Source organism: Nerophis lumbriciformis, linkage group LG06 (genome assembly GCF_033978685.3).
Source record: "Nerophis lumbriciformis linkage group LG06, RoL_Nlum_v2.1, whole genome shotgun sequence".
In the NCBI taxonomy this organism is placed as follows: domain Eukaryota; kingdom Metazoa; phylum Chordata; class Actinopteri; order Syngnathiformes; family Syngnathidae; genus Nerophis; species Nerophis lumbriciformis.
In genome coordinates this window covers 44,281,109-44,305,303 of record NC_084553.2, presented here as the reverse complement: position 1 = coordinate 44,305,303, position 24,195 = coordinate 44,281,109, and the positions used below count along the sequence as shown (strand labels likewise).

The following is a 24,195-nucleotide window of genomic DNA, read 5'->3' as shown; positions in this document are numbered from 1 at the left end:
AAAAAATCTGTTTTTTTTTATAGCAAAAACACAAAATATGCAACATTTTCCCCTCAAAAAAATATCAAAGTGGGATAGTTGATAGTTGGAGCCTTAAATATGTCAATATTTCATAACAACATTGATTTTGATCCATTATTGTTTTTAAGCAATTATTTTTTGTTAAATCCTACTATTATTCTTAGGGATCCAAAGAGTGTTCTACTCATAATTGTGTTGCGAAAAAGTCATGCATTTATTTATTTTTACTCTCAAGACTTAAATCTTGAGATGAACTTCAGATCTATCCGTCGAGTTTATTTATTTATTTTTCGTTTGTTTGTTTTGTGCCCTTTTTGTGCCTTTAATGGCAAAAACCAAAAAAATACGCAATGTTTAAAAAAAAAATATTGTGTGGAATATTTAATTGGAAATAATTGGAGCCTTCAACAGGTCAATAATTCCTAACAACATTGATTTTGATTCATTATTATTTTTTGAGCAATGACAGTTTCAAGGTTCAAAGTTTCACTTGTGTAGTTATAATTATATGTTTTTACTTGTAATTGTATTGAGTTTGTGGACCCCAGGAAGACTAGTGGGTTGTTGTGGCAACCAGCTAATGGGGATCCTTAATAAAAATCTAGTAAAAAATCAAAGAAAAACAACAACATATAATCATACTTGCCAACCTTGAGACCTCCAATTTCGGGAGGTGGGGGGCGTGGTCGGGGGTGGGGCGGGGCGTGATTGGGGGCGTGGTTAAGAGGGGAGGAGTATATTGACAGCTAGAATTCACCAAGTCAAGTATTTCATATATATATATATATATATATATATATATATATATATATATATATATATATATATATATATATATATATATATATATATATATATATATATATACACACACATATATTTATATATATATATATATATATATATATATATATGTATATATATATCCTGAAAATATGCAAACAAAACTGTGTTTAGATAATTGATACTTCAAACTTGCATAAATAAATATTAAGGAATATAACATAACTTGGCTTCTGAGAGCTTCAAAATGTAATGAATAAAATGCTAAAGTTGTTGATGAACAAGCAATTATTTTAATAATTAAATATGGTCATTTTAAATGAATTATTATGATAATTTAAAATTAATTATTTCAAATATGTTTATTTGAATGTATTATTCTATGGCTGGATGTAATAAGGAGTCAGAAAAAATACAAATAAAAATACAATTAATTTTGATGTTTTTAGCAAAATATAGTAAACATTTATTTAGTTTATTTTTTTTAAATTAATAAATGTATTTATTTTTAGGTAAGATAAACATAATAATACAATTTATCTCTAGTCTGGATGATTTAGTTCTTGTCACCCTGTTGTCCTCCCGTCATGAAAAAAGGCTGTCCTCACTCAGGTCATCATGGAGCTGGAGGGGGCGTGGCCTCCAGCTCCGGCTGAAAATCGGGAGATTTTCGGGAGAATATTTGTCCCGGGAGGTTTTCGGGAGAGGCGCTGAATTTCGGGAGTCTCCCGGAAAATTCGGGAGGGTTGGCAAGTATGCATATAATACACCTTTGTGATATTAGAGTCAACATTGCAACTTTTTCTCGTTACATTTCAGCTGTTTGCTATTTTATTCCACTTTTTGATGTGTTTTTTTTTATAATAGTACTTTAACAGGCCGTTAAAAAAATCAGCTAGTAAATATTGAAAGCAACCCATGCAAGTAGACTTTTGTTTAAAAGGGCGTTAACTTGGAAGTGCTATAATCTATCTACTTGTAGACGAATCCACCAATAAGTATTTATAAAAATAAATGTACGATTTCTCGGACACAAAAAAGCACCAAATCATTATTTTTGACGTATGGGAACATTCTCTCGTATCGTAAAGTGACAACTCAACACAGCGCGTGAAAGTAGGCGGGACTTCCGGTCGAGCAGACCCGGAAATCGAGGATGTGCGCGTCTCCTGCTTGACGTTGCATCCATATGCTCGCCGCACAAACACGTTTTCATGTAAATTCGGTCTTTATTAAAAAGAGAACCCTTTATTATTTACCGCAATGTTATCGTTTGATTTTCTCGACGATGTCCGTCGCATGAACAAGCGGCAGGTTGGTACAAACTCGTCACTTACTGCCATGGTTGTGATGACTATTGTATGGGAAGAGACCACCTTCTTAGCTAACGGTCACTAGCCTTCGAGCGCCTTTTTATAAAACAAACTACACTCACGTCGGCGCTCTTTTTGTCACTTGTTTGCCACATTTGAAGCTGCACGTCTGCAACTGTTCAACATGCAATAGCTGCTTGGTCGGGCAAGTCAATTTAAGCTTGAAAAGCAGGTTTGGGCAACAGCTAGCTAGCTATTTCTCAGCTAAAGTTCAGCCCACTTAGGACTATATATCTTATATACCATGCTCAGCTGTTTTAAACACCACTTATCAGTAACCAGTTGGATACTAACATATATGTTGCTTCTATCTTTATTGCAGCTCTATTACCAAGTGCTCAACTTTGGTATGATAGTTTCCTCTGCTTTGATGATATGGAAAGGACTCATGGTTGTCACCGGCAGTGAGAGTCCTATTGTTGTCGTACTCAGGTGAGTTCTGCAAACTTGACACAATGTACACTAGTGTACCGTGAAATACAGTCTAGTGTGTCGTGGGAGATTGTGTAATTTCACCTAATTGGGTTAAAAAAAAAAAACTCCAAAAAATGCACCTGGGGATAGGTTGGCAACACTAAATTGGCCCTAGTGCAGGAGTGGGCAATTAATTTTTTACCGGGGGCCGCATGAGCAACCCGAGCACTGCTGGAGGGCCACATCGACAATATTTCAATTAAATTTTGGTCAATATTATTTTTGATATATACCGTAAGATAAATAATAATAATAATAATAATAATAATAGTAATAATAATAATACTTTCATTTAACCTAACTTAACTTTATACCAAAAGCACTGCTTTGGAAATCATTTGTACCCCTTTCAGAGATCACATTTAGTTCCCCTTAACGGGGAACATTATCACAATTTCAGAAGGGTTAAAACCATTAAAAATCAGTTCCCAGCGGCTTATTTTATTTTTCGAAGTTTTTTTCAAAATTTTACCCATCACGCAATATCCCTAAAAAAAGCTTCAAAGTGCCTGATTTTAACCATCGTTATATACACCCGTCCATTTTCCTGTGACGTCACATAGTGATGCCAACACAAACAAACATGGCGCATTGAACAGCAAGCTATAGCGACAATAGCTCGGATTCAGACTCGGATTTCAGCGGCTTAAGCGATTCAACAGATTACGCATGTATTGAAACGGATGGTTGTAGTGTGGAGGCAGGTAGCGAAAACGAAATTGAAGAAGAAACTGAAGCTATTGAGCCAAATCGGTTTGAACCGTATGCAGACGAAAACGACACGACAGCCAGCGACACGGGAGAAAGCGAGGACGAATTCGGCGATCGCCTTCTAACCAACGATTGGTATGTGTTTGTTCTGGCGGCAGATTTCTTTGACTTTATCGTTGGAAATGCATCTGCTTTGAGTGTCGCAGGATATCCACACATTCTTGGCATCTCTGTCGTAGCATAGCTTTCGTCGGTAAAGTGTGCGGAACAAATGTCCAATTTCTTGCCACTTTCGCATCTTTGGGCCACTGGTGCAACTTGAATCCGTCCCTGTTCGTGTTGTTACACCCTCCGACAACACACCGACGAGGCATGATGTCTCCAAGTTACGGAAAACAGTCGAAAAAAACGGAAAATCACAGAGCTGATTTGACTCGGTGTTTGAGAAAATGGCGGATTGCTTCCCGATGTGACGTCACGTTGTGACGTCATCGCCGAGAGCGAATACAAGAAAGGCGTTTAATTCGCCAAAATTCACCCATTTAGAGTTCGGAAATCGGTTAAAAAAATATATGGTCTTTTTTCTGCAACATCAAGGTATATATTGACACTTACATAGGTCTGGTGATAATGTTCCCCTTTAAACATCCTCATGTTGCACAATGAAATGTAAGCATAGTGTGCATTCCTGTAACTTTCTCTAGTAACAGCATTCCATGATTAATATCAATAAATTAACATTGATAATAAATGACAGTAGAATAAGCACACGTATGACTGAGGAGTCAGTGTTTCCCATACATTCATTTATTTGTGGCGGCCCGCCACGAAAGAATTACGTCCCCCACAAATGGATTTTTCGGCTTTTGACTTGCTCGACCGCTCATAAAAGCAATGGGACTATGTCTGTGAATGTACCTTGTAGTTACAACTCCGGTGCAGTAGGTGGCGGTAGCCTACTATGCATTGTAACTCCGCCAATAACACTTAATTCACCTGGTGGGCAAGAAGAAGAAGAAGAAGACGATGACTGAGTAAAAGAAGAACGGACCGACCAGATCAAAATACGCGGGTAATATAGGTTATAGGTAGATAGGTTATAGCTGCATCGCTCGCGGCTCGTCATATATTTAACGTTAATCCGCAATTTCACCGAGCGTTTCACTGACGGTGAGCAGCCTGACGCTCACCGCTGTTTGACTCAGGGGCCAGGCAGACGCACGCATTAACAGTCACGTGTCCAGGTTATAACCCTGTTGTCAATAAACACACGTGGAGACAGTGCTTCAGATACTGCATTAATACTGAAGATAATTGTCCACTGTCCACTGCAGCATGTGAATGCAATGAAAAGAATAAAATCTGAGCCAACCAGCTGTTAAAATGTTGTCCAGGTTAATGCTTTGGCCATTAAAGGCGCTTCATTTCAAGATTTCAACTGTGATCGGGCTTTAAACAGGTGGCTGACCTGTTCAGATGGGTGTAACTGCTACTGGTCAAATAATGTGAAATAGCATTTAATTTTACATGTATGCAATGCCATTAAAATGTAATTATAGATAATAATAATAATTACTTTCTAGTGTTGTAAATAGTCAACGGGAAGGATTTTAGTAAGATATAAGCCACGAGCACTACACAGCCAGAAAAAAACCTAGGCAGGACAAGTAAAAATATTGGGGCAAGTAGATTTGAGAAGTCGGGCAAGTAGAAAAAAAGCTTAACGTTGAACCCTGCATGTGTTGAGCTGCTGCCGCTTAAGGTTAGACGGCACTGTACAGAGAGCGGTTCTGCTCGTTAGTAATAAATTCTAATGTTGGATGTTCACTCCTTCACACAGATGAGTATAGAAAAATATTTTCAACAGCCGAAAAGGGCTCGACTTGGAGAGGAGGTAGGCCAACAGTCCGGACCACAGGAGGTATTATCAAAACGGTGTAGACACTTAGAAATCTCATAAGGAAAGTGAACAAACGTCCATCAGTGTGAAAATTAATTTGCTTCCAATACTTCCAGGCTTCAACTAGTGCCGCAACTGTAACAGCTGGCGCAGCTGAGGCAGTAAGAGAGGGTGAGGAGGAAGGGATAGTAAGTACGCAGGGAGATGTAGGAGAGGAGGAAGACAGGCAGCATGTAGAGCCAGCTAGGCCGGAGGGAACAGGTGAGACTCAGCAAACACTGAAAAATAAAGCAGGATCAGATCAGAAATGCACTTTTCTCATGAAAAGGGTCCTATTTTATATTCTTATGTGCCTTATAGAGAGGACCACGACAAAACATAGAGCGACTGGGTTCGATCCAGAATGGCTAAAAATGCCACAATTTAAGTCATGGCTGTATAACACCCAGCACGGTAAGCTCCAGTGTCTCCCTCTTCTCTGGAGGAGGGTCTGGCGAGCGAGACTAGCTCCAGTGCGACCTGTTCAGCATCAGCAGGAGGAGGAGGAGGAGGAGGTTGACTGACTGGCAGGACACCTCTGCCTCTGTTTCACTTTATGTTGCTGGTAAACAATATGGTTGTAGTAGTAGGCTAAAGTTAAATTATTTAGTATGCACTAATTAAAGGGGCAGAGCTTTAAGAGACATTTTAGCTTTTCTATTTTATAAGATATATTTTTTGTAAGAACCACAATTAATAAATATATTTCAGTGAATAACTAATTGTTCAAATCTGTATATAAATATGTACATAAAGTGTTGTAAATATATTCCAACTCCGTGTTCTTCTTGGTCATCGCCGCTGCCGCCGCCACCCCCCACCCCCAGACCACACCACCACAAATAGATTCCTGTCCTGTGGGAAACACTGGGAGTCATAGTGTAACTTTGTGTGGTGTTTGAGTTGTCCGACTTTTTGTGTGGCCATAAACGCACCAGTGGCTTAGTGGTATGCGTGTTGGTGACAGATGACAAGTTGGTTTTGGCCTGGTTTGTACGGCAGAAAATGACTAGTTTTTCGAGAAGTTTTTTTACTCATGTTTTTGGCGTGGTTATGGCCGAATATAAACAGTTTTGCTCTATAAAGTGATCGATATAATTCCTGTCCTCAAAGCATCTCGATAGACATTACAATAATTGAACGGTGTTGACGAACACCGTTAGGGCCGCTTGTTGTCACTGTCACTCAGAGTTGCATTGCAAAATTACACAGAATAAATTATGTGTTTATTTTGTTTAGAATTCAGATGGGATTTGATTTGGTGCGTGGCATATATTTGCTGTGCGCAGAGGACGCTTGAGCAGTGCGCAATTGCGCAGGTGCGCACCTTAGAGGGAACATTGCTTGGCAGTCCATGTCTTGTTGGAAACACGCCATTCGTCATAAACTTTTCTCTTTTTAGCGTCTCGGGTGTAAACCGTGCATCACTTGTTGCTGTGCACCTTCACTCACAGGTTACACCCGGACATACGTCCATAAATAACACTTTTCAAAATAAAAGCAGCACAGTTGTAATTTGTGATTGCAGCTGTTCACATTCACTCACAATCACACATGCGCATACGTCCACACGGAAGTAATACAAATAACGCTTTTCAAAACAAAAGCAGCACCATTGTATTGCACACTCGACATAGACACTTTTTAAAATGTATTTTGTAATTTATGATTGGGCTCACGCGGGCCGGACAGGGACGCACAAAGGGCCGGATGTGGCCCACGGGCCGCAGAATGCCCAGGTCTGACCTAGTGTGTGAATGTGAGTGTGAATGTTGTCTGCCTACCTGTGTTGGCCCTGCGATGAGGTGGCGACTTGTCCAGGGTGTACCCCGCTTTCCGCTCGATTGTAGCTGAGATAGGCTCCAGCAGCCCCGCAACCCCGAACGGGACAAGCGGTAGAAAATGGATGTATGGATGTATGGGTTAAAAAATATTTTTTATAATTATAATCCGCAAATGTGCCGTTGTTGAGTGTCTGTGCTGGTTAGAGCTTGGGAGAGTGACCGTGTATTACCTCTTCATATCAGTAGGTGGCAGAAGGTAGCTAATTGCTTTGTAGATGTCGGGAACATGGTTTGTTGTCGTGATCGCAATATGCAGACAGTGGGAGGCAGCGTGCAGGTAAAAAGGTACCGTATTTTTCAGACTATAAGTCGCAGTTTTTTTCATAGTTTGGCCAGGGGTGCGACTTATACTCAGGAGCGACTTATGTGTGAAATTATTAACACATTACCGTAAAATATCAAATAATATTATTTAGCTCTTTCACGTAAGAGACTAGACGTATAAGATTTCATGGGATTTAGCGATTAGGAGTGACAGATTGTTTGGTAAACGTATAGCATGTTCTATATGTTATAGTTATTTGAATGACTCTTACCATAATATGTTACATTAACATACCAGGCACGTTCTCAGTTGGTTATTTATGCATCATATAACGTACACTTATTCAGCCTGTTGTTCACTATTCTTTATTTTAAATTGCCTTTCAAATGTCTATTCTTGGTGTTGGGTTTTATCAAATACATTTCCCCAAAAAATGCGACTTATACTCCAGTGCGACTTATATATGGTTTTTTCCTTCTTTATTATGCATTTTCGGCCGGTGCCACTTATACTCCGGAGCGAATTATACTCCGAAAAATACAGTATATAATGCTTAAACCAAAAATAAACAAAAGGCATTGAAACTTAGGGATGGCGTTGCAAAACTAAACTAAAACTGAACTGGCTGCAAAGTAAACAAAAACAGAATGCTGGACGACAGCAAAGACTTACAGTGTGTGGAGCAGACGGCGTCCACAAAGTGCGTCTGTACATAACATGACAATCAACACCAAAATAGGCGTGCAAGACAAGAACTAAAACACTATACAGACAAGAGAACACCAAAAACCTCAAAGATAAGTCACGGTGTGATGTGACAGGTCGTGACAGTACACCTACTTTGAGACAAGAGCTATAGTGATGCATGCTTGGTCGTGGTTTGAATTCATACCCAACAATTGCGAGAATGACTTTTTACTGTCAATATCGGCTGCTGAGTTTCATTTTTTAATGTTTTCTGCTGGTGGTGTGCCTCGGGATTTTTTCAATGAAAAAAATGTGCCTCGGCTCAGAAAAGGTTGAAAAACACTGCTGTAAAGAACCTTTCAAGGCAGTGCTTGTCAAACTTTTTTCACCAAGTACCACCTCAGAAAACACTTTGCTTTCAAAGTATCACCATAATGGCTAACATTAATTATTATTATTATTATTTATTATTTAATAAGTATATTTATTGTTTTTGGCCACAATTACACATAATTTGAACAGCAACACTGTGTTTGAATATGTAACTAAGTGATTCTTTCAGCATGCCACTAGATAGAGCCTGTGTACCACAGTTTGAGAATACGGTACTTGTTTTACGTTTTTTTTTAATAGAAAACAATGCTACATTAACATGTCTGGGTCTGCAAGAGTCATACATTTAGATTGAGGTTATGGGAAGTTTTGAACATGCAAATGACACATTCAATGTGTCTTCACCAGCCATACTGTGTTACGTGGTATAAAGTTTAGAATTATATGAACAAAATTCTTATGCTATAAATTTTCCAATTAACTTCTGTTTTCAATCCACCACAAAGTCTCCAATAGGTTGTATCCACTTGACGTCATGTTCCGCTTATTAAATATGTGAGACTCTTGTAGTTGTAGACCTGCAAGCGTCTGATGTCCTAGTGATCTGAACGGAATTTTGTCTCTCTGGAAGAAAAAATACCCTAAATTGAGAAAAGGATATACGTTTTTTCCGAGTTCCTTGAGAGGTAATCAAGAAGGGCGAAATAGTGCAAGATTTTTACGAAAAATGACGACAATAGTGCCAATAGAGCATATCGGGTCGAAGAACGCACAAGTTTCCAGTGATCGCTTCGTTAAAGGTTTGTTTGATATACGGTACTTTTAATGTTAAGTATTTCCCATTTAAGTATTATCTTGAGATTATTTGTATTTTTACTTGTTTTGGTGTTCTAAAAACACATTTTGGCTGCGAGTGTATGGTTAAGCACCGAATCAGCAAGTCTAAATAAAAGAAAGTAAATGTGAGCAAAATCTAAGAGTTAAGCTTTTACCAAAGGCAGCGATCATAAATTAAGCTGTCAGCGCGTCCACCATTGTAGTCTGCGTTGTAGTCAATAAGCGCCTTCTTTTTCGCTATTGTCATGTTGTGGGGCAGACTGGGTCGTGCATGGACATGCATTCGCCGCTGTTGCCATTTCTAATACTAAATAGCGTATAGTTCGAACTTATATCTGTTGGGAGACTCGCTTATAGAAGTGCTAAAAACTACAACAAAGATGCTGTGGAAAAAAGGCTGTTGAAGTGGAGGAATGTATATAAGACCGGCCCACAAAACGGCGCAGTCTGAAGAGACGTAGGCATGTAATGTAATGTCTATAGTTGGAAATCCGTCTTTTTTATATCTGTAAAAATATAAAAAAATATTTTCCGTTTTATTTAGTTTTTTCCGACCTACAATGTGTGTTCAAATCTTGATCAGTCTCTTTGTCATACCTGCCAAAAACTAAGTTTTTTGATAATCCAGTGGTAAAAACTACAGTTTTCCATTAAAAATGATTAATTTAAAAATCAAAGCTACGTAGCGAAGCAGCTCCAGAGGCAGGGGTCAAAATATACGGGAAACATCAATGTCGATTGGTTGGTTTACGTATAAAAAAAATCAATGATTGGTTGGTTTACTATGATGAGTCACGATTGGTTAAGATTAAGGCAAAACATTACGGGCAGGCCAATCAGAAGAAAGATAGGGCGGGTCATGGAACCAGGAAGGGAAATCACAACAGACACTCACATCCCAAATGACGATGAGAGAGAAAGAGAATTCAAGCGGGCGATTTATATATATATATATATATATATATATATATATATATATATAAAAACAACTAGTGGAAGCTGGTAGAGGGATTCTCTTCCTTAGATTTTTCTTTTAGCGATGTAGACTTCCAGGAAACCCACAGTGCGTCTACTTGACTACATTTGGACAAATATATGCGTCTGGATAAAACAGTGCCCAACACATTCATTTTTAGTTGTTTACCATGTAAGCCCAAATCAAAACTGCTCTCGACATGGAAGGCCTGGAATACACATTTAAGAACACACATGATTATGGCCAGTGTTGGGACTAACGCGTTACAAAGTAACGCGTTACTGTAACGCCGTTAGTTTCGGCGGTAACTAGTAATCTAACGCGTTATTTTTTTATATTCAATAACTCAGTTACCGTTACTACATGATGCGTTACTGCGTTATTTTACGTTACTTTTTATGTAGTATCGGCTAGAAACTGAGGATCTGAGTGTGTTTTATTCCAGCGAAGCAGAGACGTGCTTCTGATTCTTCCTCTGCGCTCTCTCTGTGTGCGTGTGACTGTGTCTGAGTGTGGGAAGGGAAGGGGAGGGAAGGGGAGGGGAGGGGAGGGGAGGGGAGGGGGGTGCGCAATACAACCGTTGGCCAACAAAAAAGTAACCACAGAACACTATACGCCTATACGGTATAGTGTTCTGTGGTTACTTTTTGGTTGGCCAAGCGGACGTGACGACAGGCTGTCCCCACTCAGATCCGCACAGACCGGGAGGGGGCGTGCCTTAAGTCCGGCTGGAAATCGGCAGAAATTTGGAGAATGGTTGTCCCAGGGAGAGGCAGTGAAATTCGGGAGGGTTGGCAAGTATGAGATATTCTCACTTCTTTTCTTTTGTCGAGCACAAAGAAAAGAACATTTTAGTTAAATGTAAGTTGTGTCTTGGATCAAAGATCCCGTCTACTGCCCAAAACAACAATTCAAATCTGCCTGGTTAGGCTCTGTGTATGTCACGTGTGCCTTCCTTAGGTGAAGCCAGCTTTACAGCTATGTTGTTGATTGATTGATTGATTGATTGAAACTTTTATTAGTAGATTGCACAGTACAGTACATATTCCGTACAATTGACCACTAAATGGTAACACCCAAATAAGTTTTTTAACTTGTTTAAGTCGGGGTCCAGATACAGATATATACTATCAAATATATGCTAACATCATAATACAGTCATCACACAAGATAATCATCAGGGTATATACATTGAATTATTGACATTATTTACAATCCGGGGTGTGGGATATGGAGGGGGGGGGGGGGTTAGGTTTGGTTGGTATCAACACTTCAGTCATCAATTGCATCATCAGAGAAATGGACATTGAAACAGTGTAGGACTGACTTGGTAGGATGTGTACAGCAAGTAGTGGACACAGAGAGAGAGATCAGAAAGTATAAGAAAAAGTGTCTACATTTGATTATTTACAATCCGAAGAGGTATTATGTGGAAGGGAGGGTGTTAGTTTAGGGTTGTAGTTGCCTGGAGATGTTCTTTTAGTGCGGTTTTGAAGGAGGATAGAGATGCCCTTTCTTTTACACCTGTTGGGAGTGCATTCCATATTGAAGTGGCATAGAAAGAGAATGAGTTAAGACCTTTATTAGTTCGGAATCTGGGTTTAACGTGGTTAGTGTTAGTGTTAGTGTTATTATGCTGTTTGTTACTTATGTATGTTATGTTGCAGCTATTTAAAATAGTTTAGTCAATTTGTTCTGGCCTGAAATAAATTGGCCCTTTGAAACATATCTTTGTCTTTGTGTGTTGTATGTAGAGCACATTGCTTAGCAGAGTTCAGTGATGCAAATGTATGTCAAGTTGATCAACAGATTGTATTATTCTCCAGTGCAATAACAGTACTAAAATGAAGGCTAAAAGGGCATTAATGGGAGCTTTAAAAAAAAAAAGTAGAAGAAGTAACTAAATAGTTACTTTTCACAGTAACGCATTACTTTTTGGTGTAAGTAACTGAGTTAGTAACTGAGTTACTTTTGAAATAAAGTAACTAGTAACTGTAACTAGTTACTGTTTTTCAGTAACTAACCCAACACTGATTATGGCAGACATGTGATGACTTTTGCTACAGTATAGGCTGTCTAAATTCAAAATTTCATTTTCCTTGGTGTTTTAGAAAAAGACAGTAGCTGACATTATTTCTACTGTTTATATTTTGACATTGAATAGTTGAATCATTTTAAAACAAAAAACATGACTGCAAGATATTTGTTATTCATGCTATAAATCGCAAATGGCTATTCAGATAAAGGAAGTTAGCTAATAGAATAAACATTTTTTGTACTCTTTATGATTTTTGCATTTGAAGCAGTAAGAAGTGGAGAGGGAATCGAAGAGACAGAAATGGGCTATAAAATCCAAGGCGGAATCCATTAAAGCAGAAACAAAAAGGAAAATGCAAGCTGCTCAAAAAATTGCCAGGAAGGCTCATGTCAGAGACATCAAAGCAAAGGCCCACCTGGCTGGACCTGCGGCCCCCAGATCCCCGGCTTATTTTCAGTCATTTTCATTAAGTTCAAATCACATGCCTGGAGATGGTCAGAAAGCAGTTTGTAAACGGTCTGTAAAACATAATATTGCAAAATTTTGACCATAGAATTACCATTACCGTATTTTCCGCACTATTAGCCGCACCTAAAAACCACAAATTTACTCAAAAGCTGACAGTGCGGCTTTTAACCCGGTGCGCTTTATATATGGATTAATATTACGATTCATTTTCATAAAGTTTCGATCTCGCAACTTCGGTAAACAGCCGCCATCTTTTTTCCCGGTAGAACAGGAAGCGCTTCTTCTTCTACGCAAGCAACCGCCAAGGTAAGCACCCGCCCCCATAGAACAGGAAGCGCTTCTTCTTCTACTGTAAGCAACCACCCGCCCGCGTAGAAGAAGAAAAAGCGCGCGGATATACCGTACGTTTCATTTCCTTTGTGTGTTTACATCTGTAAAGACCACAAAATGGCTCCTACTAAGCGTCAGGGATCCGGTTCATGAAAAGACGCAATCTCTCCATCCGCACACGGATTACTATTTCACAGCAACTGATATTCCTGTGAACCGCACTGTGGATTCAACGGGAGCACGAACGGTGAATATTCGCACCACAGGGAATGAGAAGTCATCCTTCACTGTGGTTCTAGCTTGCCATGCTAATGGCCAGAAACTTCCACCCATGGTGATATTCAAAAGGAAGACCTTGCCAAAAGAGACCTTTCCAGCCGGCGTCATCATAAAAGCTAACTCGAAGGGATGGATGAAGAAAAGATGAGCGAGTGGTTAAGGTAAGTTTAAGTTTACGCGAAGAGGCCGGGTGGCTTTTTTCACGCAGCTCTGTCCATGTTGATATACGTATGTTTGTGATTGCACATTTGCGTACATTTTGGGAGTGAACAGAGTTGTTAGAACGCTGGTTTTTAATATATTATTAAAGTTTGACTGACCTATCTGACTGTTTTTTTGACATTCCTTTAGCGCAGTTAGATGCGGCTTACAACACCGGGCGGCTTATAGGTGGACAAAGTTTTGAAATATGCCGTTCATTGAAGGCGCGGCTTTTAACCCAGGGCGCCTTATGGTGCGGAAAATACGGTACTTGTTATGTAGACCATAAGGAACTGTTTTAAATGTAGAAAAAAAATCATTAATATGACCCCTTTAAAGACAAAGAAACGTATGACCTGCATTTTGGAAGGTGATCTTCAAAACATCACAGCTCCCTTAGTATTTGTCATAAATGAATGAAATAAAATGAACATGGATTTGTTATTTAATCCAAAGAAAATCACTTAAGGAGTTAAGTGAGTAGTTAAGGTGTGACGTTAGAGCTAAAATAGCTCTAACTTCATATTTCCTGGAATTTTCAAATGGGGTTTTAGAGCGAATGATTGTGTATTAGTAAGTTACTATCTGACCATAGTAGTGGAATTTACTTCTGGATGAAATGTTTCAAAAATGTTTGTTCCGTTTGTCCGAGGCGAGGGCTATGATGGCCACTGCACTTTTGGCCTGTACTGTACTGTACTGTACTGTATACATATATATATATATATATATATATATATATTAGGGGTGTAACGGTACACAAAAATTTCGGTTCGGTACGTACCTCGGTTTAGAGGTCACGGTTCGGTTCATTTTCGGTACAGTAAGAAAACAAAAAAATATAAATGTTTTGGTTATTTATTTACCAAATTTGTAAACAATGGCATAACATACATATACACACAGGGTCCATTGCCGGGGTTAATGTGGTCAACATATATAAAATAAAAACTACCGTATTTTTTGGAGTATAAATCGCTCCGGCGTATAAGTCGCACCGGCCGAAAATGCATAATAAAGAAGGAAAAAAACATATAAGTCGCACTGGAGTATAAGTCGCATTTTTTGGGGAAATGTATTTGATAAAACCCAACACCGAGAATAGACATTTGAAAGGCAATTTAAAATAAATAAAGAATAGTGAACAACAGGCTGAATAAGTGTACATTATATGACGCATACAGTAAATAACCAACTGAGAACGTGCCTGGTATGTTAGCGTAACATATTATGGTAAGAGTCATTCAAATAACTATAACATATAGAACATGCTATACGTTTACCAAACAATCTGTCACTCCTAATCGCTAAATCCAATGAAATCTTATACGTTTAGTCTCTTACGTGAATGAGCTAAATAATATTATTTGATATTTTACGGTAATGTGTTAATAATTTCACACATAAGTCGCTCCTGAGTATAAGTCGCACCCCCGGCCAAACTATGAAAAAAACTGTGACTTATAGTCCGAAAAATACGGTAAATAAGATAAGGCTCATAATGGTTTCTTAACAAAACCTTTCTACATATAAAGTACTTTTTTTGATTGATTGTTTGAGACTTTTATTAGTAGATTGCACAGTACAGTACAAATTCCGTACAATTGACCACTAAATGTTAACACCCCAATAAGTTTTTCAACTTGTTTAAGTCGGGGTCCACGTTAATCAACATTAAACTGCCTCAAGTTGTTGCTCAGATTAAATAAAATGACAAAACTTTTCTTCTACATATAAAAAGTGCAACATTAAACAGTTTCAAGTCAACTCAGCCTCAGATTAACTTTTCTCCCCCCCCCCAGCCTGGCTAACTTGGCAGTAAGAGGATATATGGGCTCATTGTTCTTCCACCACAGAAGTGGGTCAAAATCTAGTTTTTAATGCAATATGGACTTATATCTGCTGCTATAAAAACATTTGTTATTGCTTTAGCCCTGCTTGACTCGCCGAGGAGAGGCTGCTTGAATGCGGTGGTGACGCTTCAAATGGGTTAGCATGTGTTATGAGAGTAGCGTATGTGTGGCCCTTTAATATGTGACAGCATGTGAGGTGAGTGTGTGGGCGAGCGAGGTGAGGGAGCGGTAACGTGAGTGCGGGGAGTGGCTAGTGTTTTGTTGGATTGGCTGTGTGCAAGACCTCAATAAAGCCACGATTTGCAACTAATCGCCGGACTCGTCATTTACCCTGGAGTCCGGAGCTGTGGAGACCCACTGCCGGGTAGAGTGAAGGGTGTTGCCCCCGAGAATACATCGGCCCTGGAGGAGTGTCTCCCCTGCGCTCCTCGACTACGGTCTGGGAGCCGGAAGCAGGAAAGGTGCAACACATGTTTGACGTGTTGTCAGAAGCAGCTGCTGAACAATGTCGGCAAACCTCCGTCCTCCATTGTTGTATCGCGCAGCCAAAGTGTTCCCAAACGGGAGATCTTAACGAGGCAGGAGGGTCTTCCAGCTCTGGTTTTCCATGTTGTCCTAGCCCGGTCGCTGCTAGCATGTGTACTCGTTCGGTACACCTCCGAACCGAAACGAAACCCCCGTACCGAAACGGTTCAATACAAATACACGTACCGTTACACCCCTAATATATATATATCATAGGTGTGTAACAGTATTGTAGATACCGCGTTATTTCGGTTTCAAAGTCTTCACAATAATAACGGGACGCCTGGCGGTATTACACAAAAACTTGGTGTGTAGTTTTTTTCCCGCGCTTTCGCGTTGTCCGTGTCTGAAAATACACTACATCTCCCAGAATTCTCCAAGGTGGGGGCGTGTAATGACGTAAGCAGGAAGTGAAGTGCAATCGCATTCAATAAGAGGAATTGTTTTTGGGGACATTTCCTGAAAAATGTAATCAAAATCTTTCCACAACTATTTGACTTACGTTGCTAACAAACAGACAAACCCTGGCGGAAACATAACCTCTTTGGCAAAGAAGTGTCCGTTATGCAAAGCAAATAGTTTCGTCTCAAGTGTTTCCAAGGCGACACAGAACTAGACGGTCATGTCACACAGCACGAAAATAAACAAACCATCATTAGCCCAACTACAATTATCACCAACTTCCAATTAGCAGCCGTCCTCTCTGCAGTTTCCGTTAAAAAAATAAAAGCGCCAACTGTAAGAGAATTTACAGCAAGTTTCTTCAACTGGCGGCCCCCAGGCCCGGTAATGACACCGTACCACCGTATCATACAGAGTTCAGTTCAAAACTTGGGAGACAAACATTTTTGCAACAAATTCCTAAAACACTACAGTTATCCTGTTGTATAGAGGAAGATGGGCAGCTGTAAACACAGATTCTTGCATTGACATTTTAACCTTGCTAGCAAATATACACTGGGGTCCAAACGTGTGATCACTAAACTGAGGCATTCTTCAAGGCACACATTTGTTGCTGTACTTTCTTTACTTCAGATGCAGTCAGTAATCATTTATTCAACTGCTTTAGTTATACTAGTGGTGTTTGTCAAGGTTTTATTTCAGGTCATCTCTTTTTCATCATTTGGGCTGTTCAAATGGTGTTCAGGGAGTTCAGTACAAAAAACTTGTGAGAGATGCACATTTGCAGAAGGTCCTTTGAAACAGTACAACACTCCTCTAATTCTAACACCATAAATAGTCCAAAATCAAATGTTTACTGTAGAGGACACTGGTTCTAAGACTAACAGTGAAGGGAGAAGTCCGGGCCCCAGAGTCCTAAGCTTTCTGGAAATGTGGCCCCCAAAACAATGTAGTTGAATACCCCGGAATTTACAGTATTAACTCCTACCTGCAAACAATTATTTAAAACTAACACTTTGATTCCCCTGTCGATTCCAGTGGCAGTATGGAACCAGCTTTCCACAGAGGAGACCTCCTCTTTCTGACCAACCGGGTTGAGGACCCAATCAGAGTTGGAGAGATCGTCGTCTTCAGGATAGAAGGCAGAGAGATCCCCATAGTGCACAGAGTACTTAAAATTCATGAAAAGTCAGTACTGCGTTACATTTAAGGATGTCTCTCATGTAATGAAATGCTGTGTCCCCAAAATCATGCATTTGCTTTTTTTCCAGGGAAAATGGCGACATTAAGTTTTTGACCAAGGGGGACAATAATGCCGTGGACGACAGAGGTCTATATAATCCAGGACAACACTGGCTGGAGAAAAAGGACGTGGTGGGACGAGCTAGGGGGTATGTGAACAATAATTATTGACACTATTTAAAGGTGTTGTGTACTCGTAGTTTATAGTTTTATACAGAAGTATATTTCCACTTATTGTGTCGGAGGTGTTTAATTAGGCCATGTCTTCACTAATATGGATATTTAAAACAAAACAAAACATACTTTTCTGTTTTTTGGCTTCTTCACCAGAAAATATTATTTAATCTATAAAAATATATACTTTTAAAACCAGCGGTGTATTTTCAAAAACCTCAGCTTCAGCGTTTTGTGTGCAAGCGAATAAATGGGAGTGTTTGTTTTATCGTAAGAAATACGCAACATTGTCATTGTGTTTATCAACAGAACATTAAGTGTGTGAATGTGAGTCTATCTGTGTTGGCTACGCAATCAGGTGACGACTTGTACTGGGTGTACCCTGCCTTTCGCTCGAGTGCAGCTGGGAGGCTCCAGCCCCCCCTCCACCCCAAGAGGGACAAGCGGTAGAAAATGGATGGTTATTTACCAAAGTGTGTGGTTTCATTTTGTCAAGCAATAGATGTGTGCATCAGCCTACACACTTTTGTGAGTGTGCAAAAGAGTCAATGACCTGAGGTCATGTAATTATAGTTTAATACTTATTACTCATATGAAAAGAAGGCTTCTGTTTGAGGGAGGTTCTTATTTGTCTTAAGTGGATGACGCATCCGGGACACGGCGTCTATTAGAAGAATGACCACTTTTTGAGGAAATACGGCAGTTCTTATTCAAGTCAAGTAGTCTTAACGGTGACAGTGTGTCCCAGATTTTGTCGTGAAAAGGGATGAACTCTGATGATTAAAAAAAGTGTTCAAGTGGAAGGGTGTCCGTCATTTCAGTGCAGGCGCCACATGCAGATGAATTAGATGTCAAGTGGGCCAAACTAACACATGTGCATTAAATGTCTTTAGTTGTGTTCATCATAGGCACCAACTTAGGGAACTCATTAAATCTACTAATGAATATGACCAGTTGAGCAACGTCTAAAATGTCCAATAATAAAAATATTTTGGATTCCCCCAACCCCGCCCCAAAAAATGTCTGCAAAAATCGGGTCATCTTATACTGTAGTACCTCAACTTACGAGCCTGATTTGTTCCACTACTGAGTTCGTAACACCAAACACTCATATCTCAAAGCAGCCCCGCTCTTTAAAATACATTTAAATCAATTCAATCCGTGTTTGGCCATCCCAAAATGCCACAATTTTAACATGCATACAATAAAACTATTGTATGAAAAACATTACAGAAACGTGTACTACAAACAACTTCAGTAGTATTATATATTAATGTAATAATATTTAGCATTTTCACATTTGTAGTAACTAAGAAATCACTGTTTATGTGCCAAATGGACATATTTGAGTGACGGACCAGAGAAGTTAGAGTTGACAACAAGCGATATGTATGTCTGTTTACTAAAGGTTATGTTTGACCATCCGGTTTGTTAGGATAGGATAGACTTTACTTATCCCCAATGTGGAAATTATGTGGTTGCTGTGCAAATACAAAATGTCCACAAAAATAAGGTAAACAACTAATGGAAACAAGAAGGAAACACTAAAGAACACAAATGACATACAAGATAAAGAGCTGATGTAATCAGCTGCCACTTCAGGCGTGCCATTTTGACATACAGCTATGAAAGTAAAACGCAACAAAAAAATAAAAATGAGCAGAAAGTATTGCGCACGTATGATTGCACCATGAATAGACAAACAACAAAACCCAAAAGTCAGGACTACACAGAACAAATTGAGACACAAGAAAAACAGACAGCATTTGCAGTTTGTCAATATTTTTATGGAATCAAGTTCGTACATTTGCGGCTGCATGCCATGAATGCTGGCTTCAGCTTATGTGATGCAAACTGAAGCTATGGTGAAAATGTAAATGGTTTGTTTGCCTGATTTGGTCTTCCACTTCTTCTTTGCACTAACTTTCCTAGTTCCGATGGTAGGAGGGCAGGATTATGTCGGTCTCTGAACTGTTGAATCAAAACTTATGTTTGCTTCTTGTGTAAACCAAACAGGACCAACAAGATGTCGCAATATATTAACTCTTTATTGCACAAACGGCACAACATTGTTACTCGTGTTGTCCCCGATATGGTACCAAAATGGAATTTGAAACTTTTCAAAATAAAGGGCACCACTAAAAATGTCATTATTTGCTTTATTTTAACAGAAAATCTTACGATACATTAAACATAATTTTTTTATTGCAATCAAAGAACAATTCTGGCATTGAATTACATAGTGAACATACAAGACATATCTTTTTGTAGTAAGTACGCAAACTGGTTACAAAGGATTGTAACCCGGCTGCTGATGTACGCAGTAGCATTTTGAGTCATTTCCAATTGTATTATTTTGTCAAAATTATGAGGGACAAGCGGTAGAAAATGGATGGATGGAATATTAATCTTTACTGTTAATAGCTGGTTACTTTGTTTTAACAGGTTCTGGCTGCACTTCTGTCGAAATGTAATAATAACTTATTAATCTGTTGTTTGGATATATCCAATTCCAAGTAGTTACAGGATCATACATTGGTCATACTTGAAGTTCTCCTGTGTCCAGTGATGTATTTCCTGAGTTTATAAACAAAAGCAAAAGTGACCAAAGATTTTGTGATGATAAAATATATCCATGTAATCATTGTAGTATCGACTATATACAGCTCTTGTACTTGGACCCCGACTTAAACAAGTTGAAAAACGTATTCGGGTGTTACCATTTAGTGGTTAATTGTACGGAATATGTACTTCACTATGCAACCTACTAATAAAAGTCTTAATCAATCAATCAATCAATACTTGGTATCGTGACAGTCAATACTTTTCTTTGTTTGTTTACATTCAGGAGCGCTATCTTGCTGTTAGTGGTTAGCTATTATATCCTCCTACAGTGTGTAGTGAAGCATGTTTAGCTATTCCTCATCTTACAGGGAGGATACTTGTAAGAAACCGTTTATTTGTCGCCATGGAAGCGATGATTAGTGATTTGGAAGTAGCTAAACACTGTGGAGGGACATCGGCCTCTAGCTAGTTGTGTTTAAAGCACCGCATGCAGAGTGGCACTTCAGTGTTAATGGCTTTAACTTTACAGTTAGTTTTTAAACAAAAATATGTCCGCTCTACCTCTATTGTCTCTATGCAAGGGGTGCCAAACGTACGGGATCCGGCCCGCAAACAGGTTTTGTCCCGCCCAGCGAGATGTGTTTGCTAAGTATAAAACTGAACTGGAATGTTTTTGTGAAAGGAACAGCTTTTCTAAATGTGTCCACTAGATGTTGCAATAGCAATTCGGTTAGGCAAGCAAAAAGTTTATACCGGGGCCAAGCTAGAGAAGAGGTACACAGTAAAGTGTGGCTGCGGCTCCTCCCCCTCGACCCAAATGAAACGCAAAACCTGCCATTTTTTACGTCTTCTGCTTCACACACATTATTTGACACCCTTATTGCCCCAAAATATCTCAGTCATAAATGAGAAAAGTGAGCGCAAAGTGTAACTAATCCCTCGTGAATAATTTCTACCTCCGTTTCTTATGGGTTGTTGAGCTAGCACAGGATTAAATGAGCAAATGAGTTATTTGATACCTGGAAGAGTTTTTATTTATTTATTTTGTGTTCCATCCCAGATAAGCTGTGTCTTAACGTTTGATGGCTTTGTAGATAAACTGCACCATTTTTTCCCACATAATTTTCTACTAAGGTGCAGTGTTTTGTCAAGAAGATTATTTGTGATTTGTACATTTTCACAATGTGCTTGTTCTATTTTTGGCCAAAGAAAAACGAAGAAAAAACACCCTGAAGTTGTTTCTATTTTTAAAGGGGAACATTATCACAATTTCAGAATGGTTAAAACCATTAAAAATCAGTTCCCAGTGGCTTATTATATTTTTCTAAGTTTTTTTCAAAATTTTACCCATCACGCAATATCCCTAAAAAAAGCTTCAAAGTGCCTGATTTTAACCATCGTTATAAACACCCATCCATTTTCCTGTGACGTCACATAGTGAAGCCAACACAAACAAACATGGTGGAAAGAACAGCAAGCTATAGCGACATTAGCTCGGATTCAGACTCGGATTTCAGCGGCTTAAGCGATTCAACAGATTACGAATGTATTGAAACGGATGGTTGTAGTGTGGAGGCAGGTAGCGAAAACGAAATTGAAGAAGAAACTGAAGCTATTGAGCCATATCGGTTTGAACCGTATGCAAGCGAAACCGACGAAAACGACACGACAGCCAGCGACACGGGAGAAAGCGAGGACGAATTCGGCGATCGCCTTCTAACCAACGATTGGTATGTGTTTGTTTGGCATTAAAGGAAACTAACAACTATGAACTAGGTTTACAGCATATGAAATACATTTGGCAACAACATGCACTTTGAGAGTGCAGACGGCCCAATTTTCACCAATTAATATATTCTGTAGACATACCCTCATCCACGCTCTTTTCCTGAAAGCTGATCTGTCCAGTTTTGGAGTTGATGTCAGCAGGCCAGGGAAGCTAGGGTAGATAGGGGGTTTAGCTCGCTCGTCTGCGGGAAGAAACTGCCGCCATTGCTTGCCGTGCTACCGAGGTCCTTTGTCCCTGAATTGCTCACACACTCAGGCAGATATCATTGGAAATGCATCTGCTTTGAGTGTCGCAGGATATCCACACATTCTTGCCATCTCTGTCGTAGCATAGCTTTCGTCGGTAAAGTGTGCGGAACAAACGTCCAATTTCTTACCACTTTAGCATCTTTGGGCCACTGGTGCAACTTGAATCCGTCCCTGTTCGTGTTGTTACACCCTCCGACAACACACCGACGAGGCATGAAGTCTCCAAGGTACGGAAAACAGTCGAAAAAACGGAAAATAACAGAGCTGATTTGACTCGGTGTTTGAGAAAATGGCGGATTGCTTCCCGATGTGACGTCACGTTGTGACGTCATCGCTCCGAGAGCAAATATTAGAAAGGCGTTTAATTTCGGAAATCGGTTAAAAAAATATATGGTCTTTTTTCTGCAACATCAAGGTATATATTGACGCTTACATAGGTCTGGTGATAATGTTCCCCTTTTAAGTTATCGTGCCATAAGTTTACCAGTCCGGCCCACTCGTGAATAGATTTTCCTCCATGTGGCCTTTGAGCTAAAATGAGTTCGACACCCCTGCTCTACACTGTTTCCCCTTCTAAGTGCTCTGCGTGTGTGTTTACTCACATGTGCTCCGGCTCATGTTACAATGTCACCACGGCACGCCATCTTGTTCATGAAAAAAAAAAAAAGTACCAGTATTTTTTAAAGACAGAATTGTAATTGTTTTTAATTCACGTGTACAACGGTTCTTTATTAGTACCGGTATACCGTACAACCATGGCTGTTACAAATGTTACTTCAACCCACCGTGAAAATGCTGGTAACTCAGGGTATGCTTGCAACTTAAAGCATAGACAATAGCTGAGAAACCGTCCGCATCTGAAGTTACTCGTAAGTTGAGGTACCAGTCTACATGTTCTATAGAGGCAAGCACTTCACTTCAAGGTCATCAATGTGGGTACTTGACTAGATTTGGGGTTTATGGTTTTATTATCCTTCTGCTCATTGAATTATATTGAACAAGGTAGGATTTTGGTGGAACGCCCACATGGAGAGGCAAATCAAGGGAAGCCAACACTTGACATTTCCTTGACATCACATATTCAAGATGTGGTGTTCTCCCTTTGTTCTTTGACTGTAAACTGTACAAGTCACGGGTCCATTTTTGGAATCGTGTCCTAAATTCTCCTGTTGTCTTTTTTTTTTTTTTTCCTCTAGTTTTGTGCCGTACATCGGAATTGTCACCATCCTCATGAACGATTACCCCAAGTTCAAAGTAGGTTTGCCGAGGCTTATTCTATGCGTGCAACGTCTTCTAATCGTTGTGTTCACTGTCATCCCTCCGCAGTACGCCGTTCTCTTCATGCTGGGTCTCTTTGTGTTGGTCCACCGGGAGTGACCAAGAAAACCTGTCCAACTCATCCAGCTTTTTCTTTTTCTACCAATTTTTGTTAGACTGGCGTGGGGTCGGGGGTAAATCGGAGCTTTACAAATATTTTTGTGAGGGAGCAAGGCTAGATTTTGGGAAATGTGTTCATAAACAGCATTTTTTTAATGTGGAGGTAAACCATGTTTTTTTCTTGTCCAGTCCTTGTCTTTAAAAAAGTATTTTATGAAATATGAATATTATTAAATATGGGCTCTGGTTACCATCCTTTATGGATTTTTTCCATGTCTGTTTCTTTTTAGCATAAAATGAACTCAAAAGGCTATTACTGTAAAATACTGTACGACACATTTTTTTAGAATTTGATGTAAGATTTTATGGGAAAAAAAGCACTTTCATTGATATCAGTTTGTTTTGTTTGCTTCAGTTAAAATGCTCAAATCATGTCAAAATTATTTGCCAAATAGATTTTT

General features: G+C 39.3%; 1 protein-coding gene across 1 annotated transcript; it reads left to right on the top strand.

Annotated features, from left to right (window-relative positions):
• Nucleotides 1–1,942: 1,942 nt before the first annotated feature.
• On the top strand, nucleotides 1,943–23,999 carry sec11a (SEC11 homolog A, signal peptidase complex subunit). Its single transcript, XM_061964408.1, has 6 exons — nucleotides 1,943–2,118; nucleotides 2,500–2,609; nucleotides 17,378–17,527; nucleotides 17,611–17,730; nucleotides 23,554–23,611; nucleotides 23,684–23,999. The coding sequence occupies exons 1-6, from the start codon at nucleotides 2,068–2,070 to the stop codon at nucleotides 23,732–23,734; spliced, it is 540 nt and encodes a 179-aa protein (XP_061820392.1). The 5' UTR covers nucleotides 1,943–2,067; the 3' UTR covers nucleotides 23,735–23,999.
• The last annotated feature ends 196 nt before the right edge of the window (nucleotides 24,000–24,195 follow it).

Excerpts from the sequence above, each read along its gene's own strand:
- sec11a (XM_061964408.1), top strand. The coding sequence starts at position 2,068 with ATGTTATCGTTTGATTTTCTCGACGATGTCCGTCGCATGAACAAGCGG. Across the intron at positions 2,610-17,377 it reads CCTATTGTTGTCGTACTCAG|TGGCAGTATGGAACCAGCTT; the intron begins GTGAGTTCTGCA and ends TGTCGATTCCAG. Across the intron at positions 17,731-23,553 it reads GTGGTGGGACGAGCTAGGGG|TTTTGTGCCGTACATCGGAA; the intron begins GTATGTGAACAA and ends TTTTTCCTCTAG.